This window comes from Coccinella septempunctata, chromosome 7, assembly GCF_907165205.1.
Source record: "Coccinella septempunctata chromosome 7, icCocSept1.1, whole genome shotgun sequence".
Classification (NCBI taxonomy): domain Eukaryota; kingdom Metazoa; phylum Arthropoda; class Insecta; order Coleoptera; family Coccinellidae; genus Coccinella; species Coccinella septempunctata.
In genome coordinates this window covers 4,832,458-4,847,105 of record NC_058195.1, presented here as the reverse complement: position 1 = coordinate 4,847,105, position 14,648 = coordinate 4,832,458, and the positions used below count along the sequence as shown (strand labels likewise).

The window sequence follows — 14,648 nt, the reverse complement described above, 5'->3', positions numbered from 1 at the left end:
AAAGAAACCAGGAAGCCAACACACTCGCCAAAAAGGGAGCATAAATTCTACTAACTGGCCCAAAGCCTTCCTGTGGTATAGGCGAAGCACCTATAAGAAAAAGTTTCTGGACCAGAAATAAACCAAAAGAGAAACACTGTGGATGAATCTTCCAGGATTGAATCTTTCCAAGTTCCTTCCGGCAAGATCCAATAGACAAGAAAAACGAGATCTCTTCAGTCTGGGTTCCAGCTCACTCTGGAAACAAAAGATACCAGGAAGCCAACACACTCGCCAAAAAGGGAGCATAAATTCTACTAACTGGCCCAAAGCCTTCCTGTGGTATAGGACAAAGCACCTATAAGAAAGAGTTTCTGGACTAGAAATAAACCAAAAGAGAAACACTGTGGAGGAATCTTCCAGGATTGAATCTTTCCAAGTTCCTTCCGGATCTCGAAACGTATTTGGATCTGAATAAGAATTAGTTACTTCTCCGCAAAGGATAATGTCGCCTTAGAAAGCATATGAAGGGAAAGTGGGCTTAGTCTTCTTGAAGCCCTCTCAGATACTGGAGATAATTGGAGAGGGAGAGCTGTAGAGGGAGCAGTTGTGAGAACAGCTCTGATGGATGGCATAATAGACCTTAAGGTCGCAGTGAAATGTAACCCCTTACCAAACTATTTATCATTCATTGCCTTATCCCGTTACCGGGAATTAATCTACAAAAAGACATAAAAAAAGAACAGACTTATAATTTCTTGGGGATAATTGCGACTGTGTGCCCTCCTCTGAAGAGACCCAACCGTGTCCTACAGATCCTTCCACACTCCGGGCATGGATAGTCACCAACCAGATCTGGCCGCCGCTGAATTCTTCTCGAGTCTCCATATACCTGTGCAACATAGACCTCCACTGCGACCTGTCTAACGCTAGTTGTTCCCAGTTATGATTGCCATTAACTGATTTTAGGGATTGATGTAGTGTATCCTTAAACCGCTTATACTGGCCTCCTGGTTTCCGGGTTCCCTCTGCCAATTCGCCATACCCACAGAGCTATTTTGGGGAGTCTTGTGTCTTGCATCCTCAGAATGTGGCCGCTCCATCTGAGTCGGGCCCTCGTTACTTGAGTCTCAATTGTTGTACAACTCGCGCGTTGCAAGACTTCTGCATTCGAAACTTTGTGGAACTTACCAAACTATAAACTATATCAAGGTGCTTCAGAATCTACAAGCCACATCAGTTATACTGAAATATCCGAGTACATTTGAATGTCCTGAGTCAACCGAGTTGCATTCCGAATAACCCTAGTCGTACTCAAATAAAAGAAAGTAATTCGAGTCCATAGCAACTCAAAGATACCACAATTTGTTAATTACCCAGATTGCGTTCGTTCCTCAAATGGTAACGACGATAATTTGATCAATAATAAGATATTTCACGCATCGCTAGGCTACCCAATCGATCGGAAATAAAAGTCAGCCTTCGCGTCCGTCAATAATGCGTGGTTGAAAGATAAATGGACGCACCTTATTCCGTCATCAATTTCATTTAAAAGGCGCCAAAACAGATAATCTTCCAATTATATTGTCTATATTTCCGATAAGCTGATCGACAACTGACTGACAGCCTACTACGCGAAATGTATTCATGAAACTCAGTGGCGTCCGGCGGCACCTACACCGTTCGCTCATTGCACAATGCTCAACGCTCAGGGGGTCATGACTCAAGAGATTCTTTGACGCGTCTTCTTCTTGTGTGGCGCCAATTCTAGACTAATATATCCTTAAGGATGTGTCACAACCCTAGAGTAATCAATCTTGTTCTTGTATCTATGGTCACAATATATGTATATAGGTGAAACTTTCGCTAAGACAAGCATTTAGTTCTGCCAACACTATGTAGCAGTCCTTTTCTGGGGGAATAAACAATAGACATATGGGTGTGAGGTCCAACAATCTTGTTGCCAGTGCCAGAGGACGTTCAGGTGGAACCTCAGGCTTCATTAATCCATTGCTGTATGCCGTTACCGGGAATAAATCTACAAAAATACATAAAAAAAGAACAGGCTAATAATTTCTTGAGGCTAATTGCGACTGTGTGCCCTCCTGTGACTGAAGAGACCCAACCGTGACCTACAGATCCCTCCACACTCCGGGCGTGGATAGTCACCAACCAGATCTGTGCACCATAGACCTGTCGAAAGCTAGTTGTTCCCAGTTATGATTGGCATTAACTGATTTTAGGGATTGATGCAGTGTATCCTTAAACCGCTTATACTGGCCTCCTGGTTTCCTGGCTCCCTCTGTCAATTCGCCAAACTGGGCTATTTTGGGGAGTCTTGTGTCTTGCATCTTCAGAATGTGGCCGCTTCATCTGAGTCGGGCCTTCGTTACTTGAGTCTCAATTGTTGTACAGCTCGCGCGTTGCAAGACTGCTGCATTCGAAACTTTGTGGAACCATCTGATGAGCATTATCTGTCTTAGATGGCGTTGGACGCAACTTCAGGCTCATCAGATTCAAAATGTAGCAGGCATGTTCAGCGGCTGTCCACTGTTTCCCTTGGAATTTGGCGTGAAATAGTTCCTGTTGCTACGCTCCTGATTTCGACTTCGAATAAGCGAAAGTTTTATTTTCACCCAGAGTTTTACCAAGGATAATTGATGAGCAATAACCCAACTATTATTGTAAGAGTGGGTCCATTCCGTTGATGAAAGATTTGAAATTTCATCATTGGTTTCATCTAGACGCTGAATAGGTTCTACTAATGACAGCCGAAGTGAAACGAATCTGGTAATTGGCATCTTTTACATCTTCTCGATGAGACGCAATTTGGTTTGATGAAAGTTTGTGGATCTCGAGGAATTTTGGAAAGTTAAGATTGGTCGGGTTATCGAACTGATAAAAGGTTCATCAGGAGTTCTATTATTCTTAAACCATTCCGAAACTGATGCTGGTGTTCGACTGGGATTGGGTCCACTGGTAGAAGTTCATGAACCCTTTAACTGCCAGTTTAGCATTCAAGACAATGAGCAGGAATTCAAAACCGCTGATAAACGTTCAGGAGTACCCAATAAATATTCTACTGCGTCCAATTAGTTATGTAATGTCAACCGTACTAGGAGTTGGAATTTTGTAATAAAGTCGTTACCGTATATCGCTAAAACGTGATCGATAAATTATATTTCTACAAATATCGCTTTAATTGTCGGTTTGTTATCGTGAACCGGCACGCCGAAGCCATATTGCTATCTATAAAAGGGCGACGTAGTAGTAAATAACAGAATAATAAAAGTGTGAAACGGTAGACCACACAGATAACACACACGCCTGTTACAATAATGGGGCTTATTTGACAGCTGCATTAGCTGATGACCATTTCGATTACTGAACACCATCCTTGTTTTCGTCGAACATGTTGGTTGAATTTGTAACCGTTTCATTTTACAGAGTGAGTCTATGAATCGTACAAATATTTTAATAGTGGATTCTTGAGGTCAAAAGAAACACTTTTTTTCTATACCATTTTTTCTGATTCGGTCCTGATTAAAAGATATAACCATTTCAAGTTTTCGTAATGAGCTGTGCCATTCCTGAAAAACCAAAATTACCTTCAGAATAACTGGCTAAATCTGTGACACTACACATCAGTGGATCTTTCAACAGAGTTGTATTCGGCCAAATCCAATCTTTCGAATTTCACAGATAAAAGGAGGTTACCTCCTCACTATCTCCTGAGAATTTTATTGTACTAAAACCTAAGCAATGATATTCAGTTTGATCATAACATCGGATAGAGAGATTCATCTGAAAATGGTCAAAATTGTACAAGAACTCTCGTTGATAATCTACTTACGAATACGTGAAACTTCCTGAAACTCGAAACTCATCCCATAATACGTACCTCCGGGTTATTCGTGCCATAAGTTTCACCTGATCCACGAACCACGAATTGATTCCCCAAGTTTATGAATAAATTTCGATCTAGAACCGTCAACTTGCGTCGCTTTAAAAGTTCGATTTCCGTCAGGTAAGGGTAGAGCTTTCCTAGAAGCCAACTCGAGAGCTCGGCCGCAATGTAACTTTGCAATTCAATGAGGCGGACATTTTCGACGATCGTTTAAATTGGAAATGTTAAATGGAAATATATCAGCACGTGAAGCTGGAATAATTAATAGGAAGATCGTTTTGCGCGCCGCGTCTCGAAGCGTAATATCGAAATTGAAACATTTCAGCTTTTCTGATTACAATCGGAGTTTCTTGGTCAACGTATAGTTGGGGAGCTCAAGAGTTAAATTCGGGATTTACTCGAGCGTGTCAGATTGAGATATATGTGGTTAATTACTTGTTGGAAAGTATACATTATCTTTCTGACAATTTAAGCTTGACGAAAAGCTGAGGGAGGACTTACCAAAAAAAATGTCGCGAGTACATTCTCGAGCGCTGTGGCTTTTTTTTTTAATTTGAAGTTAATGATTTCAGAATAACGAAAACAATATAATCTGACAGTTTCAGCAAGCCGAAACAATAAAAACTGGCCATAAAAGTCACAAAAATCAGGTTTTTTTAATTATCTCCTTTCCTGGGCTTCAAATTGTTTTCGCATTCATTATAGAAGTTGTGAAGCATAACATTCTCTACAAATTTTGTCCGAAGCATTTTTTTATATGTTCAAACGTTTTTGAGATATATAGCGATGAATGTACATTAGACGGGGTTTATACATTGACCTTGGCCTTTCGCATGTGTGGCATTTATCGCCCTCTAACTCGAAAACGGTAAAAAGTATGTGAAATTGCTTCAGACAAGAGTTGTATAGAATTTTTTTATCTACAACTTTTATATTGAAAACCGAAACGATTAGAGGTACAGGAAGGGAGATATTTAAAAAAAATGCCTTATTAGATTTTAATTTGGGAGAAAGCTGGACAGGGTCAAGACATGATAAAGTTTCAAGCCCAGGCAATCAGTTTTTCTGGAATTCAAGAGTTATTTAAGTTAAAAAATGGGAAGACTGAAGTCATAGAAATTTTTCTCGTAATTTCTACGAATCTATGAATCATCGTTGCCCATTCTCTGTACTCGTGGACGGCATCTCCAGCCCCGTGGAAAATCCCCGAAAATCCCTATTCATCACACTAGCACATTTAGGCCATTAAAGTTGGTGATTGTTTATCAGCCGACGTTGACTGAGGCGGCCTACTAGATGTAATCGGAGCCATCAGGCTGCCCGCTGAGAAATAGCCCCTTCAGCTTGGCAAATTGGCCAATATCGAATATCTCGGCGTGAACTGGAATTTTCCGACATGGGGGAACATGTATCGCATTATGTTAACAGTGGAGAGTAAGTTTCGTTCGATTAAATACCAATTACCACCAGTGTATGCTGACGACGCCGACGGTGATGTGACTGCTAGTCGAGTTGGCGCCGAACTTTTGTAAAAACAATTTTCCTCAGTTCTGGGTAGATTCAAATTGTTCATATAGTGTATTTTGAAGACCCCTACCTTCTGTCAAAAAAGCATCACCTTTGGAAACACCTCTTATGTGTATTTAAGTACCAAGAAACACAACAACCGACTGTCATTCTTTCTTTTAATTTTTATGGGTCATATTGCCAGGTCGCGAAATTTGCATTTTCAATTTTAATATTGACCCAACCGTTGAAAGGCTGAAAAAATTTATTCAATTTCGTGAATAGCCTCCTAAATTGGAAAACTTCCACTCCAATTTCTACCCCTCTTCAAACTTCAATAGAGCCAATTACTTTTATGAGATTATCTATTTTCATCCGCTACATCGGAGAAAACTGTTACTATTTCTCGAAAAGTTTGTCATGTGAGTATAAGGGTTATTGATTGAGGAATGGTTCTTTCCTTTTCGAACGGTTTTCTTCAGTTTGAAGTTCTGTGTACTTCTAACTGGATGTTTTTTCAGGCTTCCTCCATTTGTACTTTCTTTGTTGTTTTATGGGTTAAACGGTGTCTCTGACAAAGGTTGATCCAAGTAGATGTAGTAGCTTATTTATAGATATATGTTACTTAAGCATTTTCATCGATTTAACAATGTTTTTTTTCAAGAAATTTCTTTCTAGTCGTGAAGTTTGAATATAGGTACATAAAGTCTGCGTACCACATTGTTTTTGCTCGTTTTCTTTGCGTGTTTCTCCTTATTTTATGATAATTAATTCTTTTTTTTTTCAAGTTCTTACGTACATATGTATTTCAGTTGAACTCTGATACAAAAATCGATTTGTTTCAATAATTTTCCCTTTTTTTTCAGGATGAACGTTTCAATCATGATATAGACGCTTTAACTGGTTACAGGACCAAAACCTTGTTGTGTATGCCGATAAAGGACACCAACGGGGATGTAATTGGTGTGGCACAAGTAAGTTGAACAATTTATATGAAATATTCAGTCATGAATGACTAAAATTCCTTGCCTTTGATTTAATTTTTCTTGACCATCCCCTGTTTAGATACTAGCTTCCTAAAATGGCACCCGAAAAACATTTTTTTTTTCTTAGAAACCAGAAAATTTACAGAACTTAAATGGAGCAGACAATCCATGTGAGCGTGAGACTTATATTATTATTATTATGTTGACATTATAGGGGAATACCACCTTTTCTTGTTGCATTCTTGCTCTCACAGAAGGTCTGTTAAATTTCATTTGTCACTGTTCTGGTTTTTAAGAAAATTGCTCCTCTGATGCCATCTTCAGGAGATTGTATTTAAGCAGGGGTAGCTCAACAATTTATATGAGTTGGAGTACAATTCATCTCAGTTCTGAATGTTTCTTTCGGACATCCTGTATGACATCCCAATGATCTCGAAGTTCATGACTGGACTGCAGCAGAGTTAACGGTCCATGTTGCTAATATGGACACGAGTAACCTGCGGTGCAATATTCGAATTGAAGTGAACGAACGCTGGCGTATAGGTACATAAAATGTAGTTCATTGGGTTGATCGGATGACAAGATTATGAGAATTGCGTCAAAATCGATTTTAGTTCATCCGGCATCGGTATATGTCCAAACGTAGAACACCCACTGGATGTAACAATGTATATGGGAAGTTTTCATACGCTAGTAAACTGTTATTATGTCATCGATCCTTCAAAGAATCTTTTTTCTTTCTTTCACTTGTTAATGCTTATATTATTATGATACTGCAGGGTGAGATATTTGTTATTGCTCTAAACCGTGTGTGGCTTCAAGCTCTTCTGAATGAGCTGACTTCCTATTGTTTACCTGGAAGTTATTGTGTGTTGATTGAAAGTATTCTACCTGATACAAGCACTCACTTTCAAAGCGGAAGTTTGTTCAAATTATGTGGCAGTTTCTGCGATATCAAGTCTGTAAACGCAATTACAATAGGGATGGTCTTGATAACATTGTCTCCTAGTTTGTTCTTCGAGATCTATGTATCTTTTCAGTGATCAGTGCTTTTTTCTCATCCTAAGTCAGCAGTAAGGTCTATTGTGAGTTATCTAGAAGCCACCAAGCCAGCTCAAAGCTCTCCTCAGAGAATTATTATAGTGGAGTCTTTGAATGAACAACAATCCCTCTGAGTTCCATCAATTTAGAAGATTTATAACCTGCCAACCATTTTGTCACGTTAGAAATTGTCAAGGTATTAGAGGATAGCTAAATATCCATAATTTCACGCTGTAGCAAATCCTGCAAAATTCACGAGAGAAGATTCCTATGGTAGCTCGAAGAGATGAAGGCATTCATAACTGGCGAAACATAATTTCGCTGGCTTATAGAAGTAATCCTTCGAAAAGAGCAGTTATATTAATACGCACTAAGACTTAAGGCCCTCGGAATTCTCGTTTTCATTAGACGGCAAATGGAAAACATTAAACATTCCCTAGGTGAGAAACACGTTCAGGTATCAGGAGATGATGAATAATAAAATTCCTTGAAAATCCTTGGGAGCACTCCGTGTGAAATGAACAGCTATGGGTGATGGAGTAGGCTGGGGGTATATAGAAGATGTGAATAATATCATATCTCGAGAATATCTTATTAGGCTTTAGACGGCCTTCCATTTGTGAAATGTCATCAGCATTGGGATAGGATATACGTAGCAGAATTTTTAATGTAATGACACATTGAATATGAACTTTTATACTTTCCTACTGAATATGACAATTATTCTGGAAATAGCAGAAATAATAGAAGATGTTTCACCAACCTGTGTGAAATTACCACTTTTCATTATCAATATTCTGGACAGTCTCATGATTCTCCCAATACTTTAGGCACGAAATGATAGTGCCATTTGAAAAACTTAATTAATTCTCAGTGTATCTTGCAAGTGTTAAATCTAGAGAGACGAACAGACTTAATCTTCAACAGTTAAAGACATTAATTCCAAACTCATTGTATTACTAATGAACACATTCGGACGTATCAAGATTATTAACCAGATAAATCTTTTAAATCGAACAATAAAGAATCATTACGATTCTACTGTTTCACTGATTTTAATTTGATTGATTTACTGAACAATATTTCAATTAATTAGTTTCAGTGATTTATAATATATATGTCTCAAGCATTATTGATCCAAACCAACTGGTTCAATTTCTATAGGAAGTTGATATCATTGACCATTATTTAATTTTCTATTTATTCATTGAAACCAGATGAGCTTATCGAATCTTGCACGAGCAATTCGATGTTTGAGGATAGGTCTGAGATCATTTGAAAACAGCAGAGAAACAATAAAGACTAAATAACCAAATAAAGTGGTAAAAAAGCATTGATGCCCTCCCTGTACAAGGGCCTTAATACAAATCTCCAATATTCATTTTATTTTCCCTTTATTACAAACAAGCACTCTAATTCATTTGGCTTCAAATGAATCTCATGGCTACTGTGTAGCTATTTTATCCACTAAATTCTCTGCGTGAACTCGAGCATCTGCGAAATTTTTTTTCCAGTATTCATATTTTTTTGTTACATTCCTTCTGTGATAAAAAACGGCATTTTTCATTTGAGACACCTTGTAATTTCTGTCTGTATGCATAGAAAATGTTGGACGACAGCATAAAAGTCGATATTTTAGAGTCTACCCACCCTCCATATACGATTTAAGTTTTGCTCTGGCAAAATCCGCTACGATATTATTGGCTGAAAGGGTTTTTCTTTACTTTAGGATATCCATGCGAGTTCGGTAAGTGCCTTTGCAGCAATATAGGCGGAATTTGCCAGGTCCTAACTTTTCAAACAATGTTATCAACTACGCTTCGTGTTTCCACGACGAAAATGGGAATTTGAAAAGTTATGCCCGAGTATGAAGGGAAATATGTTCGTTCACGGCTCAATTTTGCTGCATTCACGAAACTTTCGGAAATCCTTGAAGGCTCTATTCGAAAAATCAACATCGGAACTACCGGTTAAAGTTGAAATTATGTTACTTGGGAAATACTTCTAAATTTCAGGTTCATTATTTCTCATACTGGTGCGTGACCTGTTCTTATACGATTCAGAATACACCATATTTTCCCAGGAACTCTATTCGAGGGATCACTAACTGATTCTTGATTGAAAATAGTGCACATATTCCATTCAGACTGCCAAATGCCTTTGTTTGTTAAGGAAAGAGTTGGACCATAAGGATTTACGCGACTTCATTCTTGGAATCGTATTTTCTGGAATATAGAACAGAATTGGAAATGAGTCGAGGAAGGAGTGAGATTTATTCCGAGAATTTATAACTGTAGTCGAATATGAGGCGGTACAGTGTTTGGAAGAACTGATAATCATTGAATAGGTGAAGATCTAATAGTTCCATTTATAATACTCAAAGAAATATCCAGCTGTGCATCAATTATATGCACATGAACACTATCAACAAAATTCAGCAGCACAAAAATACCAAAGTTAGGGCTGCCATTCGAAGAGTAGTTGCATCAGCACCTCTTGTACCAGCTAGTTTATGCAGGATATTATTCCTGGTTTTCAACTTCATTTATTTTTTTTGGTGTAGCAGGGGGAAAATCTGCAAGTTAGACGCACCACCCACTTCTGAGGAGAAACTAGTGTAGGGATTCTCACTCTCGTGAGCTCGAGGCCCACTAAAAACCCTTAACTGCCTCTTGAATATTGGTTCCGGGCATTTGCCTATAAACCGTTCATCTCTTAGTCGGTTTTCTTCTCGCACACTAACGTGCTGGGATTTATGTGTTTATCCTCTAATGGATAACACTTTATTTGATTTTTCAATAAGTTTATGTTCTTATTTTAATCTCTTTTTAATTGATCTCTTGGTCTCCTTCGGTAAATTCGCATTCTCCTTTTGTCTTCCTCTGGGTCGTAGTCCACTAGTCTCCCGAGTTCTTGATTCGGATGGTTTTTCGCTGTTTCGAATATTTTCTCTGATTTTCTGTTCATGAATTCCGTTATGGTTTCCCATTTTAGGTCCCTATAAATCTGTCTATTCCTGACAAACCAAGGTGCATCTATTGCATATCGTAGCAGCTTGTTTTCAGTGGCCTGGATTCTTTTGATATGGCTCTTTGTCGCAAAACCCCAGGCAACTGATCCATAAGTCAGTTGAGGCCTAGCAACGGCTTTGATTATCTTCAATTTTGTCTCTTTCGACATGTGGCTTCTTCTTCCTATCAGAGGGTAAGAGTCTATTCATCGCTGCTTTCGTTTTGTCGATTGCTTGTTTGATATAACTTTTCGAAGTAAGTCATTTGTCAAGCGTTATTCCTAAATATTTGGCTTCATCACTACGCTTAATTTTATGATTATTCAAATGGTAACACTAAAACCTCGGTGTCATTTGGGTTAGGACGCAAACGCCACTTAAAAAAGTAATTCCTCAAATTCCTAAATGCATTTCTAAAATCAGATAGATAAATTTAAAAGTGTCCTGGTACTTTTTAGGCGGCACCCATGCATTGATGAACGGTAGATAGCTTCAGGTTGAAGTAGAAATCTATCATTTATCAGATGAAGGAGAAATCAATACTTCCTATTTCTCCATAGGTAAAAACATGTGCATTCAGCCGTACAAAAGCCGGTACAATCTCTTCAGATTGATTATCGATGATAGAGATAGAGAGGACCATTATTCATAATGCAGGAAGGAACGAAGAAGACAATGGAGCGGTTAATGTATGATATACTATACCATTAATTGGATTTAGTACGACGATATATAATCGGAAAACCCACGCGTAGTATGCCTTTCTCAGAGTATCGCAGAACAATACGAATATGCTTCGATAAAAGCTTCGTTATTCCAGAAATTTTCGAGACACTAATCTTATCCAATCTTAAAAGTTCTTTTCTGTTCCAGGTCATAAACAAATTAGGGGACCAACCATTCACGAAGCTCGACGAGGAAGTATTTTCTAGTTATTTACAGTTCTGCGGAATAGGGTTAAGAAACGCGCATCTATACGAAAAATCACAATTGGAGATCAAAAGGAATCAGGTTCTATTGGACTTGGCACGTATGATCTTCGAGGAACAGAGTACTATTGAACATGTCGTGTACAGGATACTAACGCACACGCAAAGTCTTATTCAATGCCAAAGAGTACAGGTGAGTCTACGTTCAGAATATAAACATGTAACACACTACCCAGAACGAATATAACTCCTGTTACCGACCTTACACCTGAAGACATGCTTTTTTTTACTTTCAGTTACTTACGTCTTGATGTCACTACTTTTTTTATGTAACATGTTGAACTGTGTTCATAAAACTTGATTCCATAACTGTTCTCTGACGGTTTTCATCAAATTTCAGTAAAATTCTTGACGCAGTAACATTTAATTTCCTGTATACTGTACACATTTCCATATAAAGGGTGGAAATATTTCATCCTGAGTTCAAAATAAGATAAATTGGTCATCAAACACAAAATATTTATTTATTATTCATCTAAGTTTCATCCAGTCAGTGGTTGCCTTGAAATTGAAAATTCTCATTCATCGTTGAGTGAGGAATGGATTTATTGAGTGCAGCTTTTCTATAGACTTATCCAATCTATCAGAAAGATCCGTTCCGATCCATTACTTCCCGAGCAATCGTAAAAATGTAATTTGATTCGTGCGTGAAAATTTTTTGTGGGGCCTACACTTTCCACAAAATTAATGTGACCCGATGAAATATGCGCTGGATGTTTTCAACCATTTGTCATTCACAATTAGAATGTTTTATGCCCTACTATTTTATGTCGACATGGAACTGACGACTTGTTTGTTACCAACTTATGACGTGAAGCAATTCGGTAAATCGTTATTAATCGATGTAATTTACATGAAATGAAATATAGCCTTATTACTGTATAGTTTGATGACGTTGGATAAAATTATAACAAATATGAAAACTTAAAATGGCTATATATTTTTATCAGGTCCGAATCGGAAAAAATGGTAAAGGAAAAAAGTGTTTCTTTTGACCTCAACAATCTACTGTTAAAATATTCGCAAAGACTCATAGGTATCTCGTATAAGTATTCTATATTGTTCAGCAATCTTATATATCTTCTAACCTCACACATTGACAATTGTATCCCTTCATAAAGGGATTCTTTTTTCGCAGAATTCGTTCATTATACGCTTGTATCGTTCATTGGTTCCATTTCATTAAATCAGTCAGTGAAAGTTAACGAAAAAACATCTGTGAAATTGAATGCGGTCACTGCGGCTCAAAAAGGAAGATAATATCACTGCAGTATCCATAACTTCGCTTATGGGGCGGATCCACGAAAAATTGTGCGAAGAAGAAGCGACCGCAAATGTAAATTACTCTTTAAATTGTCGGTTTTAGCAACCGAAATCGATAGTCATCGATCAGAGGTTCCGAAAGTTTGTTCCCTGTCGAGTTAACCGAAGCAACTTTCGTTTTGGAATGAATTTGAGGAATCTCGATACCTCAGTTTCGAAGAATTAACCGTACGATGAGAAAATTGCGATTCCGTAGATAAAAGAATTTTTTAACAACTTCCAAGTTCGTCCTGAAAAATGCAGTTCGACCTGCTCCTCTTATCATGGCTTGCTGCGCTAATAAGATGCTCCTAGTTGTCTCACTTCTTCGCACAGGATGTTCCAGCTAAAAACACTTAAAAGTAGTAAAAAACTTCAAGATCAGACCTTTTTTTTTCAATAAATGAGCTGTTGTTCTGGATGTGTTTCTGAATTTTCTGAATAAAGAAGTTTCTTCAATTGATAAAATTGTTATTTTTTCCAGGTTTTATTGGTAGGTGGTTCTAAAGTTAGTTTTTCAAGAGTATTCGATTTTGAAGCAAATGACCTCGATATAACAGAGGACGGAGAATCTAGAACTAGGTAAGTAAGTGATTTTTTTTCCTTTTTTGTTCGTAACTAATGCATTTAATATTGCAGTCCCTTCGAGAGCCGGTTTCCAATCAATATTGGCATAACTGGGCATGTGGCGGCAACAGGAGAAGTAAGTCGAAGTTTTCTGTTAAACTAATCATAATATTTCGATAATTCATGCGCCTTCAAACTAAAATTTCGTCGAGAAAAAATTCGTTGAGTGTACAAAACTGAAAAAACTAATAATCATGTCTATTATATTATTTTGCATCATAGTGACGACAGCGGACGAAAAGTGTATACGGACGAAAAATCCTTGCCTTCTAAAAAGTCTGCTTTTCGTTCGTATATGAAACGAAAGAAGCTGGTTCTCAAAAAATCGAATTCTCTTCAAGGTGGTGAACATAGCCAGCGCTGAAGACGACCCCAAATTCGACCCCAGCGTGGACGATGGTACTGGCTTCAAGCACAAGACCATACTGTGCATGCCGATTAAAAACTCATCTGGAGAGATAATTGGCGTTATACAGTTGGTCAATAAGTTCAACGACTTACCGTTCACAAAAAACGACGAGAATTTCGTCGAGGCGTTCGCAATATTCTGTGGTATGGGAATACACAATACCCACATGTATGAAAAAGCTGTGATTGCCATTGCCAAGCAGAGCGTGACGCTCGAGGTGCTGTCTTACCACGCTACGGCCAGTCTGGAGGATGCACAAAAACTTGGAGTAAGTTTATTGATAGCTTATTTTACTTAGACCCGGGGATAAAACTAAGATTGAAGTCCTTTCACCAAAAATTGTCTCTAAAATATTCATGATGGCTGAGCTACAACCCCTGGAATTTCGACAAAGTTGAATGGTTCAATACATCCGAGTCTATCTGATATAATAACTATAGTGGCAAAAATGAAAATGTCGTTAAATGTTGATGAAATTTTTTACAGAGTTTAAGAGTGCCATCGTCAGCTCATCTGAGACTCCACGATTTTTCCTTCGACGATATACATATGACAGATGACGACACGCTCACGGTACGTAAAATTTGACGATCGATCCTTCATTTTACCACAAATATACGAATCTTTCACAGGCATGCATTAGAATGTTCCTGGACCTAGATTTAGTGGAGAGATTTCACATGGACTACGAAGTATTATGCAGGTGGCTGTTGTCGGTCAAGAAAAATTACCGCAATGTCACCTATCACAATTGGAGGCACGCCTTCAACGTTGCTCAGATGATGTTCGCAATTCTTACGGTAAGTCGGTATAGATGAACTTGAAAATGTGGTTGAGAGTTTGTTATTCCACGCCAAAATACTATTTTTGGTCTTATGAAATGAAACAGTTC

General features: G+C 38.0%; 1 protein-coding gene across 5 annotated transcripts in view; it reads left to right on the top strand.

The window, feature by feature from the left end:
• Positions 1 to 14,648, top strand: part of LOC123316289 (dual 3',5'-cyclic-AMP and -GMP phosphodiesterase 11) — a 131,678-nt gene that overhangs the window by 113,640 nt on the left and 3,390 nt on the right. For all 5 annotated transcript variants that reach the window (XM_044902282.1, XM_044902283.1, XM_044902285.1 and 2 more), the window contains 7 exons: positions 6,259 to 6,366; positions 11,303 to 11,551; positions 13,205 to 13,302; positions 13,360 to 13,423; positions 13,689 to 14,024; positions 14,243 to 14,329; positions 14,389 to 14,556. In XM_044902282.1, the coding sequence (XP_044758217.1) occupies positions 6,259 to 6,366; positions 11,303 to 11,551; positions 13,205 to 13,302; positions 13,360 to 13,423; positions 13,689 to 14,024; positions 14,243 to 14,329; positions 14,389 to 14,556 (1,110 nt within the window). The remainder of the gene's footprint in view (positions 1 to 6,258; positions 6,367 to 11,302; positions 11,552 to 13,204; positions 13,303 to 13,359; positions 13,424 to 13,688; positions 14,025 to 14,242; positions 14,330 to 14,388; positions 14,557 to 14,648) is intronic.